Source organism: Phyllobates terribilis, unplaced genomic scaffold, assembly GCF_046119375.1.
Source record: "Phyllobates terribilis strain yellow unplaced genomic scaffold, ASM4611937v1 Scaffold_1__5_contigs__length_1240528914, whole genome shotgun sequence".
Lineage (NCBI taxonomy): Eukaryota > Metazoa > Chordata > Amphibia > Anura > Dendrobatidae > Phyllobates > Phyllobates terribilis.
Genome location: NW_027362761.1, coordinates 1,004,241,485 through 1,004,262,743, shown reverse-complemented (window position 1 = coordinate 1,004,262,743; position 21,259 = coordinate 1,004,241,485). Strand labels below are relative to the sequence as shown.

General features: G+C 45.8%; 1 protein-coding gene across 2 annotated transcripts in view; it reads left to right on the top strand.

The window, feature by feature from the left end:
- The window catches only part of GALNTL6 (polypeptide N-acetylgalactosaminyltransferase like 6), a 3,351,701-nt gene that overhangs the window by 2,920,769 nt on the left and 409,673 nt on the right, over positions 1–21,259 (top strand). For both annotated transcript variants that reach the window (XM_073656298.1, XM_073656306.1), the window contains exon 10: positions 895–1,011. In XM_073656298.1, coding sequence (XP_073512399.1) covers positions 895–1,011 — 117 coding nt within the window. The remainder of the gene's footprint in view (positions 1–894; positions 1,012–21,259) is intronic.

Sequence of the window (21,259 nt, the reverse complement as noted above, 5' to 3'; positions counted from 1 at the left end):
ATTTCAGATGCATATCGATAATTTCCTATCTTCTTCAGTACACAAGTCCTGGATAATCCCTTTAACTTTACATAACTGTAGTGCCTATAAGACCATCAGCATGTGGTCGGTCATAAATACATAAATCCAAAGAGAGAGACCTCCGAACAAAATTCATAGAAATAAAAAAAAAAATATTAAGCATTAACAGACAAAAAACTTCATTAAAAAGACTTCATAAAAGACAAATAGGTGGGGTTTATGACAAACAGAAATGAACAGAAAACTACATGATACATGAAACTCCATAGACAAAGTAAAAAAAAATGTTTATCTCACTTGATTGGTGATGTGTACATACACTGCTAATCAATATTCTTAAGGTTACTCCAAATATGATAAGTACTTTCTGTGGTGAATGATTCAGATTCAACCCAAAAAATATGCTCTCTTGATAAATGTTGATAGTTTAAAAGGATCAAATCACCACAGAGAGATTGAGGACATCATCCATCATGGTGGGGTCAACAATTGTATGACAATAATGTAAATAAAGTATCATCTGGTTTTCTGTTCATTTCTGTTTGTCACAAACCCCGCCTATTTGTCTTTTATGAAGTTTTTTTAATGAAGTGTTTTGTCTGTTAATGCTTAGTAAAAATATTTGATATTTCTATGAGTTTTGTTCAGAGGTCTCTCTCTTTAAATTTGCATAACTGGTATTTGGTATGGCACCACATTTATTTTTGTTGCAATTAGAATTGTTGAAATTAGCAAGCATCTACAGTTGTTGTGTCTAGTGTACATCTAACTGTACAATCTTGTATTACTGAAGACACCTCTAATAGATATTTTTGATATTTTCTGCTTCTTAATTTATCAATATGATATAATTTTTTCTATATTCATTAACAGATGAGAAATGTGGCGTCCAATCTTTGTATTGACAGCAAACATGGAGCAACAGGCACAGAACTGAGAGTTGATACTTGTGTTAAGGATGGCTCTGAAAGGACTTGGTCACATGAACAGGTAATGTACAAGAGAAATCTAAAAATGATATAAATTCAATCTGGTAAATAAAGAAAGTCCAATTTTTTAATTAGGCATGTATAGTATTTCAGTACAGAATGCAGGCAGGATGACTTTGTACAGGTTTCAGAATATAAATTTCAGCGGCCAAATGCAATAGAAAAACTAATACAAATGACAATCTACATACCGTAAATACATGATGATTTGTTTTAATCAATATATGATTTGTTTCCTTCTTTTAAAACCTTGTCAAATTGTTCCTTATTTAAGAGACAATTTACCTGAATTGTAAATAATTTGATTTTATACATTCCTTAGCATGTTTTAAAGGGAATTTGTAATCAGGTTTCCCATTATTAAACTCATGCCCCAAGTCATGCGCACCTGTAACCTGTCATATCTCTAAAAATAATCTTTATAAATCGCTCTGACTGCACAGAGAGGTCCAATGGGAACATCATTCATCAGTCAAGGAAGATGTGGTTAGCAAACTCACAGTAGGTGTCCAGTCGGTTAGCTTAGCTATCAGTAAAGTGAAACAAGAGTGATGTATAAAGATCATATTTCAATTCTAATTAAGAGACACATAAAGTGCTGCCATAAGTTTAACCAATTCATGACTAGACCAGTTATCCCCATTCATAACCAGACACATTTTCTATTTTTGCTGTATATACTATTATAAGAGCTCTAAAAAACTAATTTTTGCCTTTTTGTGATATTTGGGGTCTAATTCTAATTTTTATGTCATTTTTAAAGATTTTTTTTTCTTATATCAGGGTTAAGTGTTAACAGAGCACTAAAATGCATTTTAAATTATGTTTTCTTTTCTAAAAACTATTTGTATATATCGCACATGTTTTTTTTTCTATAGAGACAGGTCTAAGAACTGCAATATGGATTGGTGGTAGCTTTCTGTTTTTAATTTTGTTCTGTTTATTTTTTCCTGTATTTATGTTTTGTTTTTTATTTATTTCACAGATTGTGCTTCAACATAAGATCATAAAAGACATTTGAGGACATTTAACCATTTTTATATTGCTTATCTCCCCAATAACTAGGGATGGCATAGTAGCCCCATTTACAGGGCAAATCCAGCCTCCTATTTCAACTGAGGAGCTGATATCGGTCAGCTAGAACTCAACAAGCCTTGATATTCCCCTGCACCCCAGAGATGACATGATTGCTGAGTCCAGAGCAGCAATTGCTGTATGCAATTCTGATACTGTTTAAAACTATACACACTGATCAGGAAGGTAGAGAAAATAACATCCCATCTCTTCCTTCTCTTTGGGGAGTCTGGCTGTGTTTGATTGCCGTTTTCCTGCTCCTGCTACTTCACAATCTCATGCAACTGCTTACTCTGCTATGATGTCTATAGTATCATTGCAAAGTTATACAGCTCAGACGTTTAAGTCTATAGGCAGTGCAGAATCAGGTAATAATGAGAATCTTGATGACAGTTTACCGTTAAGTAATGGAAAAAAAGGTTTTGTAGACTTCTGTATCTGATTGTTTTCTTCTGAAATCAGTTAATTCAGACTTTCCAGAGCACTTTACAGTAATAAGTTGTATGTCACAGATCAGTGCAAAGCACAACAGAGTCTTCAAGGAGGATGAAGATCACATGAACTGTACTTACTCAGAGTATAGATAATGAGAAGAGTACGCAATCATCGTCGGAGAGTTCACTCTTTAATGGAGTAAAGGTGCTTGGACTGTTGGACTCTGGGAGTCTGATGGCCTTAATCAGAGCTACGCTTCCCCACCAGTTGATCCCTTCTAAAACTGTCGGCATTTGGTGCATTCATGGGGGCGCCAAGGACTATCCCGTGGCTCAGTGACAGTGGGAACAGACTATGGTTCCCAGTCCCACGAGGTCAGGGTAGTTAAGGACCTGATACATCCCGTCATACTGGGCAGTGATTTTTCTTTATTTTGGGACTTGTGGGGGAAGGGAACTGGACTAAGTAGCATGGGAAAAATCCAGGTCCCTGGAGAAGAACCCCCGATGAAGTCTCAAGTGGATGAGTTCCCACTGTGCATCCTTGCCGGCAATGAGGGCGAAACGGTGACCGAGGAGGCCGACCTCCCTGAGTTAGATATGTCCAGAGAGAACTTAGGGACTGCTCAAGTTCGGGACCTGACCTTAAAGGGGACGTTTGACCAAGTTACTGTATGTAATGGGGTTGCCCAAGAGCCGGAGGCTGATACCAGGCTCCCCCACTTTGCAGCTCAGGGGGAGTTGCTATATCGAGTGGCTAAACTAAAGGATGGTGAGACAGTGGAACTGCTGTGCTGGGGCCATACAGACAGAGGGTACTGGATATGGCCCATTCACATATTCTGGGGGGACACCTAGGGGTCGAGAAAACTCAGGAGAGGATTTTAAGAAGGTTTTATTGGCCTGGGTGTTACCGAGAAATTCTCAACTATTGTAGGTCCTGCCCCACCAGCCAAATAACCGCTCCCTCTTCCGACTTCCGTAGTCCATTAGTTCCACTGCCGGTGATAGAGATCCCCTTTGAGAGGATTGCTATGGACATAGTAGGTCCCTTAGTCAAGTCGGCCCGAGGCCACCAATACATTCTGGTGATCATGGACTATGCGACCCGGTATCCAGAAGCAGTACCACTAAAAAATTCATCAAGTAAATGCATAGCCAGGGAACTTGTCCATATATTTTCCAGGACCGGTCTGCCGAAGGAAATCCTAATGGACCAAGGGACCCTGTTCATGAGCAATGTAATGAAGGAGCTGTGCAAGGTCCTCCAGATTACCCAACTGCGAATCTTCGTTTACCATCTGCAGACAGACGGCTTAGTAGAGTGCTTTAACAAGACCCTGAAAGCAATGCTCAAGAAAGTCGTAGAGAATGATGGACATGACAGGGACTACCTGCTGCCCTTCCTGCTCTTCTCAAAAAGGGAGGTTCCACAAGCCACTACCGTTTTTTCTCCATTTGAGCCCCTGTATGGACGACATCTGCGAGGGCTCCTGGATATTGCTAAGGAAACCTGGGAAGCCAAGGTTACGCCACACCGGAGCATCATCGAACATGTCGCCCAGATGCAGGAAAGACTAGCAAAAGTGATGTCGAACGTGAAATTGCATCTCCTCCAGGCGCAGGAAGCCCAGGCAAGGGTCTTTAATCTATTGGCGAGGCTGAGGCAGTTCCAGCCTGGAGATCATGTTTGGTGCTAATCCCTACAGTTGAGAACAAGTTCCTGGCCAAATTGCAAGGTCCATACGAGGTGGTGGAGAAAGTCAGCGAAGTTAATTATAAAGTACACCAACCTGGCCGAAGAAAGCAGCACCAAGAGAACCATGTGAACTTGCTCAAGCCGTGGTGGGACAGGGATCTTGTGGAAACTCCTTGCCTGTGAGCCACTCCCGAAGGCAAGGTGGAAGACTCACTATATCAGAGACTCTATCGCCGGCCCAGAAGCAACAGTGTCGAGAACCACTACAACGAAATTGAGAGTTGTTCTCAGAGTTGCCGGGGCATACTCAGGTGGTAGAGCATGACGTGCTGACAGAGCCACATGTAAGAGTAAATCTGAAGCCGTACCTGATTCCGGAAGCACGCCGGAAGGTGATCTCCTCGGGGTGATTGAGGAGTCAAAGAGTGGGTGGTTGAGCCCAATTTTCCTCGTGCCAAACTCAACGGAGAGTGGAGGTTTTGAAATGACTACCGCCAGCTGAATGAGGTGTCCAAGTGTGACGGGTCCCCTATGCACCACGTTGACTAACTCATCGAGAGGCTTTGACTTGCAAGGTACATCACCACTCTTGACCTGAGAAAGGGCTACTAGCAGATCCCCATGTCCCAGACGGCCAAAGAGAAGACGGCTTTCTTGACAACTGATGGGTGCTTTTAATATATTCGGATGCCGTTCGGACTACAGGGGGCCCCAGCCACCTTCCAGAGGGCTATGGATCGGATCCTAGCCTCACATAAGAAGTATGCTGCAGCTTACCTTGATGACAGTGTAGTCTTTAGCCCAGACTGGGCTAGTCATCTATCTAAACTGCAGACCATTCTGGATGCTCTGAAAAAGGCGGGATTTACTATAAATCCGAGAAAATGTGCCGTTGGGAAAGAGGAGGCCAAGTACTTGGGCTATGTCATTGGGAGAGGCAAAATAAAGCCGCAAGTCAATAAAGTGGAGGCAATCCAGACCTAGCCACAACCGCTCTCGAAGAAGCAAGTAAGCAAATTTTGCCATGATGTTGCCATTTTAACATTTTACAACCTTATCTGGCCATGTGGTGTGTGACACATCATCAGACACATCCTGTTTCATTTATGATGGAGGGACTCTGAAAGTCACAAAGCATATTTTTATGTGGCCATCAGGCGGCCCTTACTATTCTTAAAGGGCCAGCAGTCGACCCTCGCTATTGTTAGAGAGTCATCAACCGGCTAAGCTTTGTTGTTCCCATTATTAACGAGTGGGTCTCTCATACTGTTATTGCATATGCAGTGAATGCAAAAGCTGCCCAAAATTTAGAGGCACTTCAATGCCCCTTGCCAGACACATAGAGGAGGTGATATGGTAGATATGGTGGTGAATGATATGGTGATGGAGGATGAGGAGAAGGAGGAGGACAAGAGCAAATAGACAAAATCAGGAAGCGTATACCCATGTGTAGGTGTGAAGAGGTGCATGGGAATAGACCTCCCAAAAAAAGACACTGGCATTGAGTTTATGTTACGCTGCTCTCATTCGGTAGTGTTGAGAAGTCTGGCCCAATCCAGCCCTTGTTCATTTTTATAAGAGTCAGCCTGTCAGCATTTTCAGTTAGCAGTTAGCGGATGCGCTTATCAGTTATAATTCCACCAGTGGTACTAAATCCCGCTCTGACAAATTGCCAGCGGCAGGCAAGGCCAGGACCTCCAAGGTGTAGAGAGCCAGTTTATGCCATGTGTCCAGCATGGATAACCAATAATTATAAGGCACAGAGGAATCACGGAGGATGTTGTTACAGTCGGCAAGGTACTCCCTCACCATCTTCCCAAACTTTGCACTCCTTGTGAGAGTACCCCGTGCCTCAGGGTCTGTAAGATGGGAGAGTCTGAGAAAACTGTCCCAGAACTTTGACAGTGTCTCTGATGGATTGAAATTGTGTCTCTCTCGCCTGTACTCCTTGGTTGTCCAACAAACTGTGACCTCTGCTGCCAGCGTTTTCAGATGGGAATTTTTTTAATAATTCCACAACAAGGGTCTTCTGGTACTGCCCCATTTAAGTGGACCTGTCCGCCTCGGGAATAAGAGATAGAAAGTTCTCCTTGTAGCATTAGTCAAGAAGTGTCATCAACCAGTAATGACTGTCACCCAAAATTTGGAGAACACGAGGGTTACGGTAAAGGCATTGTAGCATAAACTCAGCCATGCGTGCCAGACTGCTAACAGGCAATACTTCAGTGTCCTCACCAAGAGGACAACTGACCATGCTTTCCTCCTCCTCCTCCCTGTCCTCAGGCCATCCACGCTGAACAGACGGTATGACAGTTGTGCAGGTAGTACTGTCTATTGCGCATGAAACTAGCTCCTCCTCCTCTTCTTCATTGTCACCCAATCCACATTGGGATGAGATGAGGCTACACTGTGTGTAATCACCCTGTATGGTTCCTTGCTCCATCTCATCGGGCTCCGCCTGCAATGCATCCTCTTTGATTGTGAGTAGAGAGCATTTCAGAAGACAGAGAAGCAGGATGGTGATACTAATTATGGCTTCATCGCCAATGATCATCTTGGTGGAGTCCTCAAAGTTTGGAGGATGGTACACTTGTCTGACATCCACATCCATGTTCACTCCTGAGGTCTTATGTGTGGAGTCTGAACTGAATACCGACGGCCTTGTTGTTGCTGGTAGTCAACAACTGCCCTCTTCTGCTCACAAATCCTTCCCAACATCTGCAATGTAGAGTTCCAATGTGTGGGGACATCACACACCAGCCGGTGAGCTGGAAACTTCAAATGATGCTGAAACACGGCAAGGGGAGCGGAAGCTGTAGTTGACTTTCTAAAATGGGCACACAGGTGGTGTACTTTGACAAGCAGATCCAGCAGATCCGGGTATGTTTTGAGAAACAGCTGAACCACGAGGTTAAGCACATGGGCCAGGCATGGTACGTGTGTGAGCTCACCTCGTCTCAGAGCCACCACCAGGTTCCGGCCATTGTCACACACAATCATGCCTGGCTGTAGGTTCAGCGGTGTCAGCCACAGATCTGCTTGTTCTATCAGAGCTGTCCACAACTCTTCAGCATTATGTGGTTTGTCACCTAAGCATATTAGCTTCAGCACAGCCTTTTGCCGCTTGGCCGAGGCACTGCTGCAGTGCTTCCGGCTTGCGACTGATGTGGTCATTTCGGAGATGGATGCTGAGGAGGAGAAGGAAGTGCAGGAGCTGTAGTATGTGGGGGCAACTCTGATTGACCCAGAGCCAGCAATCCTCGGCGACATGTTCTATTCCAAGGTCTGACTGGGTCCAGGCTTCCACTATGTTAACCCAGTGTAACATCAGCAATATGTACTGTCCCTGTCCACAAGCATTTGTCCACGTGTCTGTGGTTTGGTGGAATTTCCAAGTAACTGCGTTGTTGACGACACGGCTAATGTTATGGGACACGTGCTCGTATAATGCGGGGACGGCACACTGGGAGAAATAGTGGCAGGTTGGTACCAAGTACCGAGAGACAAATGATGCCATCAGGTTGCAGAAAGCTTCCTTCTCCATGAGCCTAAAAGGCAGCATTTTGAGCTCAAACAGTCACAAAATGTGTAAATTTAGTAGTGTAGCCTGTGGGGAGTTGGCTGTGTATTTGTGCTTGAGTTTCAAGGACTAGGGTAGAGACAACTGAATGCTGCGCTGGGACATGGATGTGGATGTGCTTGCTGATGGTGCTAGTTGAGAGTGTGCAATGATCGGTGCCGGGCCGGAGGCATCTTTGCATGCGCCAAGGATAGAGGATTGGCTTTCATGCACAACAGCAGAAGATGCAATGGTGCCACCCAAAAACACTGTTCCTGGACCCTGGGGTTCAGCCCACTTAGTCAGGTTCTTTGCTGCCATGTACCTAATCATGCTGATGGTTGTCAGGCTGGTAGTTGTGCCACCCCTGCTGATGCTGGCCTGGCATGTGGTGCAAATGGCCTTTTTGGGCTTATCGGCAGAGTCTTTTAAAAAACAACCAGACTCGGGAAGACCTAACAGTTGTACTGGCAACTTCCATTGTGTTGATGTTACGGGGAATAGTTGCCCGCCTTCTATCTGCGGCCACCACACTGCTTCTTCCTGCCTGTTGTGGTGCTACGCCTCCCTCCCCCTGTGTGCTGCTGTCATCACTCTGTATGTCCCCCTGACAGGTTGGGTCAGTTACTATATCATCCACCACCTCGTCTTTCACTTCCGCACCTTTGTCCTCCTACTGACTTTCTGGCAATTGTGTCTCATCATCGTCCACCTCTTGTGACAGTTTCCCACTGTCGCCTTTGTGTGACCGTGGCTGCTCAAATATTTGGGCAGAAATAGCTAAAGTGGTACCCAATTTTTTATGATAATAAATAGCATAGGGATAAAATATAACCTTTGTTAGAAAATTAATGAAAAAGGCCCAAAGTGAAAATGTGCATCCATAAATACGAGACGTACCATAAAGTACTTATCTGATCCTCCATTAGTGATGGGTATGAAGTCTTATATAAGTGGGTTCCCGACGCGTTTCCCTTTTGTCATCAGGGGAGTAAAAGTGCCCATGATCATGCCCCCATTCATTAGATATGTTAAACGGCTGGTACATTTTCCAAACTGATATGGTGCCTCTTATATACACGCTGCACACTAAACTAGCGTTACACTTCCGGGTATGACGTCACATCCTGTGCGCTATCCAGCAGGGCGCGAGAAAAATGACAACATCCGGTTTGTGGAACGCATATTGAGCGCACCATTCCCGCGCATGCACAAATGATACTCAAGGGTTACCTCATAAACATCACATGTCAGCGATGGGCGTGTTCAAAACATACACGCTCTCAATGATAACGCACTAGACGCAGAGCTCCTTACCATACATCAGCGTCCTAAAGTGATCCAGTGAGCCCAAGGCAAACAACCAATGGGGTCACCCCAGATCACATACCACAAAGTAATGTACAGTACCTAGTTCAGAAAGAATGTGTTTGGGATGGCCTCTCTCAATAAAACGTCCACGTAAGTCATTGGCCTGCTTTTTGAAAACACTGAGATTAGAGCAATTCCTATGTATCCTTAAATACCCGGAAGTAAGAGGCACCATATCAGTTTGGAAAATGTACCAGCCGTTTAACATATCTAATGAATGGGGGCATGATCATGGGCACTTTTACTCCCCTGATGACAAAAGGGAAACGCGTCGGGAGCCCGCCTATATAAGACTTCATACCCATCACTAATGGAGGATCAGAAAAGTTTTGAAGTTTCCTCTTAGATTGTATGATATTTCTGCTACACCATAAAGTGATATTGTTTATATGTGGTTATATGCTTTGTCTAAAACTGAAAAAAAAGTATTTTTTCTATATGCTTGGCTGATTTATTTATGTACTAAGCTAGCCTACATTTTCCCTCATATATTAGGTGTATACCTGTTCAATATAATGTACATTGATTTGGTTTACTGACTGATGGGAACTATTCTAGAGAGGATATGGTCATTTGGTGGACTCTATTATTGAAAGCATGGTTATAGAATCCACCACTTTACCAGGGAAGTGGTCTTTCACAGGTTATGTTTTGACCATTTTGTACACAGGATTGTCTGTACTTTAGGCAAATTTTTCCTGGTTGCATTCTTGTTTAGTACTTTATGGTATGTCTTGTATTTATGGATGCACATTTTCACTTTGGGCCTTTTTAATTAATTTTCTAATAAAGGTTATATTTTATCCCTATGCTATTTATTATCAAATATTTGGGCATTGCTATATGCGATCTCCTTTTGCCCCGCTTCAAGTGGACCGGGCGAGAGGCCTGAATCTCTAAATGGAAAAGTGAACAGCTCTTCGGAGTGTCCAAGTGTGGGATCAGTTGTCTCCAGCAATCGGCATGGTGGGAGGAAGGAGGATCAGGGTGAGGAATATGTGGTCCAGACTCACGTCTACTGAGACTTGAACGTGTGGAAGACAGGGTGGTGTTGGTGGCTAAGTGAGTGGAAGCATTATCTGCATTCCAACCAATAACCTTATCACACTGCTCTGTGTTCAATAGTGGTGTTCTGCGGTCCCCTATTAATTGGGACAGGAAGGTCGAGCGACAAGATGTGGGTGTTTGTTGTGGCACAATTTCAGCTAGCCCATAGCCTCAGCCTCTGCATGCACCATCATCACCATCACGTCCACTTCCCCGTCCCTTGCCACAGTTTTAAATAGCTGTCGTGTAGGTATCTATTTTTAACAGCGACCTCGTGTCAATAACTTAACTGACACACTTCAACAAAATTTAAATGGAGGCCAGAAATGGCAGAATTTTCAGCGCACTTATATGTAATCTGTGTGACGGACAAACCACAGTTTTACATAGCTGGCCTGAAGGTAACTATTTTTAACAGCGACCTCGTGTCAATAACTTCAATGACACACTGCAACAAAATTTCAATGGAGGCCAGAAATGGCAGATTTTTCAGCGCACTTATATGTGAACCGTGTGATGGAAAAACCACAGTTTGAAATAGCTGGCCTGTAGGTAACTATTTTTAACAGCGAACTGGTGTCAATAACTTCGCTGACACACTGCAACAAAATTTCAATGGAGTCCAGAAATGCCAGAATTTTCAGCGCACTTATGTGTGATTCATGTGATGGACAAACCACAGTTTTAAATAGCTGGCCTGTAGGTAACTGTTTTTAACAGCGAACTGGTGTCCATAACTTTGGTAACACAGCAACAAAATTTCAATGGAGGCCAGAAATGTTAGAATTTTCAGCTCACTTATATGGGATCAGTGTGATGGACAAACCACAGTTTTAAATAGATGACCTGTAGATAACAATTTTTAACAGCGAACTGGTGTCAATTACTTCGCTAACACACTGCAACAAAATTTCATTGGAGGCCAGAAATGGCTGAATTTTCAGCGCACTTATATGTGATCCGTGTCAATGACAAACCACAGTTTTAAATAGATGAATTTTTAGTAGTGTTGAGCGAGCACTAAAATGCTCGAGTGCTCAAAGCTAGGGCCGAGCTCACCGTGATACTCAGGTGCTCAACCCGAGCAACGAACCCAATGTTAGTCTATGGGAAACCCGAGCATTTTTGCGCCGGCACCCCCGGCAGTCTGTAGAAAGCCATAAAAGTGCCCAAAACGATAGTGACAGTGCTCAAATGACATGGGGACAGCATGGGGATTGCCCCAGGAAGCATTTCTGACCCCCAGGTCACTGCTGTCAACAACGTGGTCAGAGGTATTAAGCCACTTTTATGGGCTTACAATAAAACGTTCAAAAATGAAACTGAAACTGTTCTCCTGTGAAATATGTTAAGGAACATCCTTTCCAGGGTAAAGACTTGTGTATAAGGTAAAATAAATAACCAAAAACAAAAATACTCCTACACACCTTGGGCTATGTTCACAAGTAGCATTTTTTATGTGTTTTTGCACTTTTGTATTGCTTTCAACCGTGACAAATGCATTCACCGGGAAATGCCATTTTAACATTTTACAACATTATCTGCCCATGTACTGTGTGACACATGCATACAGTGCTGTAAGAACATGGGAACAGCATGGGGAAGACCCCTGGAAGCATCTCTGACACCCAAGTCACTGCCTAAAAGTGTGCCCATCAGAAGTGATCCTTGCCGCATCAGAAGATGCAGACTTGCAACTATCCCCATGCAAGTCCTTGTCCCAGGGCAGTGTTCAATTGTACCTCCCCCATTCCTTGCAATGCAAGCGCAAATATGCAGCCAACCACCCACCCACCCGCAGGCTGAAATACTATACTACTAGCTTGCACTTGAAATGGGGCCTTTTAGTTTTGAGGAGGCCGAAGCTGGCCACGACCTCATGGCTGAGTCAGAGGCGAGGTCTCCATACTCAGTCCCCAGCCACCACTATTTGTCCCGGGAACCTTCCCCACACTTTTCTTAGCCTGGACTGTTTAAGGGCAGCATTGGACGAGCCCACCAGACAACCAGAGACTCCTCCGGTGGGCCTTGGCTTCTCCATCAGAGGAGTTGAGAGTGCCAAGGTGAGGAGCATGATGATAATGATAGAAGTTAGCATCTGCATTGTTTTCTTTTAATGCAAGCGTAAGTGTGCAGCCTGGCACCCACCCACCCCCAGGCTGCAATATCAGACTGCTAGCTTGCACTTGAAATGGGGCCTTTTAGTTTGGAGGAGGCCAAAGCTGGCCACTACCTTATGGCTGCTTCGGCAGCGAGGTCTCCCTACTCAGTCCCCAGCCGCCACTATTTGTCCTGGGAAACTTCCCCAAACTTTTCTTAGCCTGGACGGTTTAAGGGCAGCATTGGACGAGCCCACCAGATAACCAGAGACTCCTCCGGTAGGCCCTGGCTTCTCCATCAGGGGAGTTGAAAGTGCCAAGGTGAGGAGCATGATGATGATGATAGAAGTTAGCATCTGCTTTGTTTTCTTGGAATGCAAGCGTAAGTGTGCAGCCTGCCATCCACCCACCACCAGGCTGCAATACCATACTGCTAGCTAGCTTGTACTTGAAATGAGGCCTTTTAGGCTTGTGGAGGCAGACACCGGTCACCAAGTCATGGCTGCGTCGGCGGCCTGGTATCCATACTCAGTCCCCAGCCGCCCGGCGGCGGGGTGTCCATGCTCGTTCCTCAGCCACCAGAGGGCGGCCGGGTGTCCATAAACGGTCCCCAGCCGCCCCTATTTCCCCCGCTGTGCCTTATACACAAGCATGCATACCAAAACATTACCTGTGCCCTCCCAAGTGCATTTAGTGGGAAGGACAGCCTAAACACAAACACGTGGACAAGTGAATGTGGCCTGGGATGGTCCATCTCACTGACGCCTTCACACTGGGTTAATATTGTGGAATCCGGGACACAGTTGGACACTGGGATGCAACACGTCCTCCAGACATAGAGGATTGTGGGTCCTGGGTCAATCAGGCTTCAACACAAAGTTCAGAAGGTAGACAGCAGCAGTGGTCAGCCTCCTACACAACGAGTAAATTATTCATGATCATGAGGCCATCCATCTCCTTAGCTTTCTGTTCCTTGGAATGCAAGCGCATGTATGTAGTAGCGGCTAGGCCTGAGGGGGTCAGCGTTTTGGAGCATATCCTACCTCCTCCTAGGATTGCTGGATGTTTTCCTGCTACTATCCCAGATCTATGACTCCCGTTAAAACAAAGCTTCAGGTGATGAATGATGGATGAGGTAGTGGCAAAGGAGAAAGAGCAGGAGGAACAGGGACCATTCACATCAATATCAGGCAAGTCAACCACACATGTCTTGTAGGATATTTTTCTGTACCAAAAGGAGCGGTTCGGCTACACAGTTATAGGGCATACAGTGAGTGCAATGCCTACCAAAATTTTGAGGCACTCCAATGCCCCTTGGAATAACATAGAGGTCAGATGGCCTTAAGTAAACCATTTTTTCCATTTATAGCAACTGGCTCTCCTGTGCACTGTTGGCCTAAGCAGTGAATGGAAGGCTTTCCAAATATTATGAGGAACTGCAATGCCCCTTGAAACAGACGTGGATTACAGCATACTAAAAACCTTCTACCCATTATTGGGGAGTGGGTCTCCATATTGTTCACCTATGCATTGAAAAGCAAAAGCTGACTAAAATTAGTAGGAAATCAAAGCCCGTTGGAAGAGTCGTGGAGGTTAGAGTTGATTAAAAACAACATTTCAATGCCCCTTGGAAAAGCTGTGGAGTTCAGAGTGGTTTAACAAGATGGTTTGAATGCCCTTTGGAAGAGACTTGGAGGTCACAGTAGCTTAACAAGACGGTTTTAATGCCCCTTGGAAGAGTGGTGGAAGTTACAGTGGAAAAAAAAGACAATATCAATGCCCCGTGGAAGAGTGGTGGAGGTTACAGTGGAATAAAAAGACAATATCAATGCCCCGTGGAAGAGGCATGGAGGTCGCAGTAGCTTAACAAGATTGTTTTAAAGCCCCTTGGAAGAGTGGTGGAGGTCGCAGTGGAATAAAAAGACAATATCAAAAGCTGCCAAAAATTAGGATGGAGGAACTTACAATGCCCCTTACAAGAGCCATGCAGTACAGCATATTAAAAACATTATTCCCATTATTGGGGAGTGGGTCTCCCATAGTCTTTGCCTATGCCTTCCAAGCAAAAGCTGACAAAAATTAGGACGGAGGAACTTGCAATGCTGGCAACATGGACCACAGTCACCCTGGTGGTATAGTGGTTGTGGAGGCTGAGGATAAGGAGAAGAGCAAAAAACATCCGAAATGTGGAAGCGTATAGCCATGTGTCGGTGTGAAGCGGTGCATGGGAATACACCGACCGAAATATCACAGTGGATTTGACTTTATGTTTCTCTGCTGTCATTTGGTGGTGATGAGAAGTCTGGCCTTATCCAGCCCTTGTTCATTTTGATAAGGGTCAGCTTGTCAGCATTGTCAGTTGACAGGCGAGTGTGCTTATCAGTTATAATTCCCCCAGCGGCACTAAAAACACGCTCCGATAACACGCTAGCGGCAGGGCAGGCCAGGACCCCCAAGGCATACAGAACGAGTTCATTCCAAGTGTCCAGCTTGGATACCCAATAATTAAAAGGCACAGAGGAATCACAGAGGACACTGGTACGGTCGGCAAGGTACTCCTTCACCATCTTTTGAAACTTTCCACTCCTTGTGAGAGTACTCCACGCCTCAGGGCCTGTAAGCTGGGCGGGTCTCAGAAAACTGTCCCAGAACATTGACAGTGTTCCCCTGCCTCTGCTGGATTGGAGTTGCGTCTCTCTCACCTGTAAGCCTTGGTTGGGCAACGAACTGTGACCTCTGCCGCTAGCGTGTTCAGATGGGAATTTTTTTAACAGTTCTGCAGCAAGGGCCTTCTGGTACTGCCCCATTTTTGTAGACCTCTCCACCTCAGGAATAAGAGAGTGAAAGTTCTCCTTGTAGCAGGGGTCTAAAAGTGTCACCAACGAGTAATGACTGTCACCCAACATTTTGACAATGCGAGGGTCACGGTTAAGGCAGCGTAACATTAAGTCAGCCATGCGTGCCAGACTGGTAACGGGCAAGACTTCTGTGTCCTCACCAAGATGACGACTTACCATGCTCTCCTTCTCCTCCTCCCCCTGTCCTCAGGCCACCCAAGCTGAACTGACGGTATGACAGTTGTACAGGGACTACCATCTACAGCGCATGATACCAGCTCCTGTTCTACCTCCTCCTCCTCCTCTCATTGTCCCCCAATGCATATTGGGATGAGATGAGGCTGGGCTAGGTGTAATAGCCCGCTACGGCTTCTTTATCCATATCATCATACTCTGGCTGCAATGCCTCCTCTTTAATTCTCTGCAGAGAGTGTTGCAAAAGACAGACAAGTGGGATGATGACACTAATGATGGCGTGATCGCCACTCACCTTCTTGGTGGACTACTCAAAGTGTGTCAGGATGGTTCATATGTCAGACATCCAGGTCCACTCCAGAGGTCTTATGTGTGGAGTCTGACCTGAATATCGACGGCCTTGTTGCAGCTGGTACTCCACAACTGCTCTCTTCTGCTCACAAATCCTTTGCAACATGTGGAGGGTAGAGTTCCAACATGTGGGGACATCACACACTAGTCGGTGTGCTGGAAGCTGCAAACGCTGCTGCAACACAGCAAGGGTGGCGGAAGCTGTAGCCGATTTCCGAAAATGAGCTGACAGGTGGCGTACTTTGACAAGCATATCTGGCAACTCAGGGTACGATTTAAGAAACCACTGAACCATGAGGTTAAGCACATGAGCCAGGCATGGTAAGTGTGTGATCTTGCCTCGCCTCAGAGCTGCCACCAGGTTACGGCCATTGTCACACATGACCATGCCTGGATGTAGGTTCAGCGGTCTCAGCCACAGATCTGTCTGCTCTTTCACAGCTGTCCACAACTCACAAGCAGTGTGAGGTTTCTCACCTAAGCTTATGAGTTTCAGCACAGCCTGTTGCCACTTGGCTTAGGCAGTACTTTAGTACTTCCAGCTTGTAACTGATGTGGTGATAACTGAGATGGAGGCTGAACATGAGGAGGAGGAGGATGCGCAGGAGCTGTACACTGTGGGGGCAATTCTGACTGACATAGGGCTTGCAATCCTCGGTGTGGGGAGGATGTGTTCCGTCCCAAGGTCCGACTGAATCCCGGATTCCACTATGGTTACCCAGTGTGCAGTCAGGGAGATGTACCGTCCCTGGCCACAAGCACTTGTCCACGTGTCCGTTGTCAGGTGGACTCTCCCAGTAACTGCATTGTTTAGGGCATGACAAATGTTTTGGGACACGTGCTTGTGTAGTTCGAGGATGGCACACCGGGCAAAATAGTGTCGGCTGGGGACCGAGTACCGAGGGATGGATTCCGTCTCCACCAGCCTAAAAGGCAGCATTTAAAACGCAAACAGTCGTGAAATGTGCAAATTTTGGACTGTGGCCTGTGGGGCGTTGGCTGCGAATTTGCGCTTTCGATCAAAGGTCTGGGATATGGACAATTGAACGCTGCGGTGGGACGTGGACGTGGACGTTGATGCTGTTTCTTGAGAAACTGCCATAACAAGTGAAGACTGAGAGGAGGGGGCATCTTTGCAAGCAGTATGGACAGGGGGTTGCCTTGCATGCACAACAGGGGGTTCTCTTTCATGCACAACAGCGGAAGAAGCAGTGGTGACATCCGCTGACACTGGTCGTGGACCCTGGGGTTCGCCCCACAAAGTTGGGGGCTTTGCTGACTTGTGCCTGATCATGCTGGAGGTGGTCACGCTGGTAGTTTTGTCACCCTTGCTGATGCTGGCATGGCAGGTGGTACAAATGGCCTTTTTGGGGTTATCAGCAGTGTCTTTAAAAAGTCTGATGAGAAGTCTGGCCTTATCCAGCCCTTGTTCATTTTGATAAGGGTCAGCTTGTCAGCATTGTCAGTTGACAGGCGAGTGTGCTTATCAGTTATAATTCCCCCAGCGGCACTAAAAACACACTCCGATAACACGCTAGCGGCAGGGCAGGCCAGGACCTCCAAGGCATACAGAACGAGTTCATTCCAAGTGTCCAGCTTGGATGCCCAATAATTAAAAGGCACAGAGGAATCACAGAGGACGCTGGTACGGTCGGCAAGGTACTCCTTCACCATCTTTTGAAACTTTCCACTCCTTGTGAGAGTACTCCGCGCCTCAGGGCCTGTAAGCTGGGCGGGTCTCAGAAAACTGTCCCAGAACATTGACAGTGTTCCCCTGCCTCTGCTGGATTGGAGTTGCGTCTCTCTCACCTGTAAGCCTTGGTTGGGCAACGAACTGTGACCTCTGTCGCTAGCGTGTTCAGATGGGAATTTTTTTAACAGTTCTGCAGCAAGGGCCTTCTGGTACTGCCCCATTTTTGTAGACCTCTCCACCTCAGGAATAAGAGAGTGAAAGTTCTCCTTGTAGCAGGGGTCTAAAAGTGTCACCAATGAGTAATGACTGTCACCCAACATTTTGACAATGCGAGGGTCATGGTTAAGGCAGCGTAACATTAAGTCAGCCATGCGTGCCAGACTGGTAACGGGCAAGACTTCTGTGTCCTCACCAAGATGACGACTTACCATGCTCTCCTTCTCCTCCTCCCCCCTGTCCTCAGGCCACCCACGCTGAACTGGCGGTATGACAGTTGTACAGGGACTTTAATAGCGGGCACGCTGACAGCTTGCTGCTGCAGGAGCCGCGCAGCGTTGCAATGTGCCGGCTACTAAAGAATATGAATATTCACTGCTCCCCACGCCTGTAGGCGTGAGGAGCAGTGAATATTCATTTTCCTTAATAGCCGGCACATTGCACCGCTGCGCGGCTCCTGCAGCAGCAAGCGGTCAGCATGCCCGCTATTAAAGTCCATAACTATTCACTACAACCCACGGGAGTGAGTTGTAGAGAATATTCATGGACTTTAATAAATTGATTGCCCCTCGGTCCTGCTCTTGGCACGCGTGGCAAAAAGCCGGTTCATAGAAAGCCGCAGACAGACCAACATTTCCCAGTGTCCTGATCAAAAAAGGGGAGTACAATTTTATGGAGTCATGCCCACACACGACAATGGAGATTAAATCCCTATCCCCCTATATACAGTACAGACCAAAAGTTTGGACAGACCTTCTCATTTAACGATTTTTCTGTATTTTCATGACTTTGAAAATTATACATTCACACTGAAGGCATCAAAACTATTAATTACCACATGTGGAATTATATACTTAACAAAAAATTGTGAAACAACTGAAAATATGTCTTATATTCTAGGTTCTTCAAAGTAGCCACCTTTTGCTTTGATGACTGCTTTGCACACTCTTGGCATTCTCTTGATGAGCTTCAAGAGGTAGTCACCGGAAATGGTCTTCCAACAATCTTGAAGGAGTTCCCAGAGATGCTTAGCACTTGTTGGCCCTTTTGCCTTCAACTGCGGTCCAGCTCACCCCAAACCATCTCGATTGGGTTCAGGTCTGGTGACTGTGGAGGCCAGGTCATCTGGCGTAGCACCCCATCACTCTCCCTCTTGGTCAAATAGCCCTTACAAAGCCTGGAGGTGTGTTTGGGGTCATTGTCCTGTTGAAAAATAAATGATGGTCCAACTAAACGCAAACCGGATGGAATAGCATGCCGCTGCAAGATGCTGTGGTAGCCATGCTGGTTCAGTATGCCTTCAATTTTGAATAAATCCCCAACAGTGTCACCAGCAAAGCACCCCCACACCATCACACCTCCTCCTCCATGCTTCACGGTGGGAACCAGGCATGTAGAGTCCATCTGTTCTCCTTTTCTGCGTCGCACAAAGACACGGTGGTTGGAACCAAAGATCTCAAATTTGGACTCATCAGACCAAAGCACAGATTTCCACTTGTCTAATGTCCATTCCTTGTGTTCTTTAGCCCAAACAAGTCTCTTCTGCTTGTTGCCTGTCCTTAGCAGTGGTTTCCTAGCAGCTATTTTACCATGAAGGCCTGCTGCACAAAGTCTCCTCTTAACAGTTGTTGTAGAGATGTGTCTGCTGCTAGAACTCTGTGTGGCATTGACCTGGTCTCTAATCTGAGCTGCTGGTAACCTGCGATTTCTGAGGCTGGTGACTCGGATAAACTTATCCTCAGAAGCAGAGGTGACTCTTGGTCTTCCTTTCCTGGGGCGGTCCTCATGTGAGCCAGTTTCTTTGTAGCGCTTGATGGTTTTTGCAACTGTACTTGGGGACACTTTCAAAGTTTTCTCAATTTTTCGGACTGACTGACCTTCATTTCTTAAAGTAATCATGGCCACTCATTTTTCTTTATTTAGCTGCTTTTTTCTTGCCATAATACAAATTCTAACAGTCTATTCAGTAGGACTATCAGCTGTGTATCCACCTGACTTCTGCACAACAGAACTGATGGTCCCAACCCCATTTATAAGGCAAGAAATCCCACTTATTAAACCTGACAGGGCACACCTGTGAAGTGAAAACCATTTCTGGTGACTACCTCTTGAAGCACATCAAGAGAATGCCAAGAGTGTGCAAAGCAGTCATCAAAGCAAAAGGTGGCTACTTTGAGTAACCTAGAATATAAGACATATTTTCAGTTGTTTCACACTTTTTTGTTAAGTATATAATTCCACATGTGTTAATTCATAGTTTTGATGCCTTCAGTATGAATGTACAATTTTCATAGTCATGAAAATACAGAAAAAGCATTAAATGAGAAGGTGTGTCCAAACTTTTGGTCTGTACTGTAGATCACCGAATGTACAGCAGAAACAGGCGGCACTCCCTGTATATAGATCACCGCATGTACGGCAGGGACAGGTGGCACTTCCCGTATATAGACTTCATGTACGCTGATCATTCAGATCACCCTACAACCAGCATACAGTACATACTGTATCACAGCGCGGCTCCTGCAGCAGCCAGCGGTCAACGTACCCGCTTATTAAAGGCTATGAATATTCACCACTCACATGGGAGTGGGTTGTAGTGAATATTCATGAACTTTAATAGCGGGCACACTGACCACCAGCTGCTGCAGGAGCCGCGCTGTGGTACAGTGTGCACGCTATTAGAGAATCACTGGTCACTGCTCCCCACGCACACAGTCCAGGCATGGGGAGCATTGACTCTGCCGGCACAGCATCTCTGTGTGAGAGCGCATGGCGTCATTGCCATGCGCGGCTCACACTGAGATCAGTGCTGGCTGCATAGTAGGACACAGCGCTGGAACACAGGGAAGAAAGGTGAATAGAACTATTGTTTATTTTTTTGTGTGCAGCATGGGATGAGGGGGATCAGACATACCAGGAAGAGGGATGGGGGGTCTATACATACCAGGAAGAGGGATGAGGGGGACTATACATACCTGGAAGAGGGATCAGGGTGGCCATGCATTCCAGGAAGAGGGATGAGAGATGAAGGGAGCCATGCATACCAGGATGAGGGGTGCCATGCAACCAGGATGAGGGGGCCATGCATACTTGGATGAGGGGTGCCATGGATACCAGGAAAGGGGGTTCCGTGCATACCAGGAAGAGGGACAAGGGGTGCCATGCACACCAGGATGAGGGGTTCCATGCATACCAGGATGGGGATCAGGTGGTGCCATGCATGCCAGGATGGGGATGAGGGGTGCCATGCATACCAGAATGGTGATGAGGGCATGTATGCCAGGAAGGAAGGGCCATATATACTAGGATGGAGGATATTAACAGAATTGGGGAGCATTACCCCTATACCAGTGTCAGCAGCAGATCCCCTCCCCCATAACAGTGCACCATGACCACATTTTTTGCTTCAATTTTTTTCTATTTTCCTCCTCTAAAACCTAGGTGCATCTTATAGTCTGAAAAATACAGTATTTGATACACTGACGATTTTGAAAGTTTTCCCACCAACAAAGAATGGAGAGGTCTATAATTTTCATCGTAGGTGCACTTCAACTGTGTAAGACAGAATCTTAAAAAAAAATCCAGAAAATCACATTGAATGATTTCTACATAATTAATTTAAGTATTTGATACAATAGAAAAGCAGGACTTAATATTTGGTACAGAAACCTTTG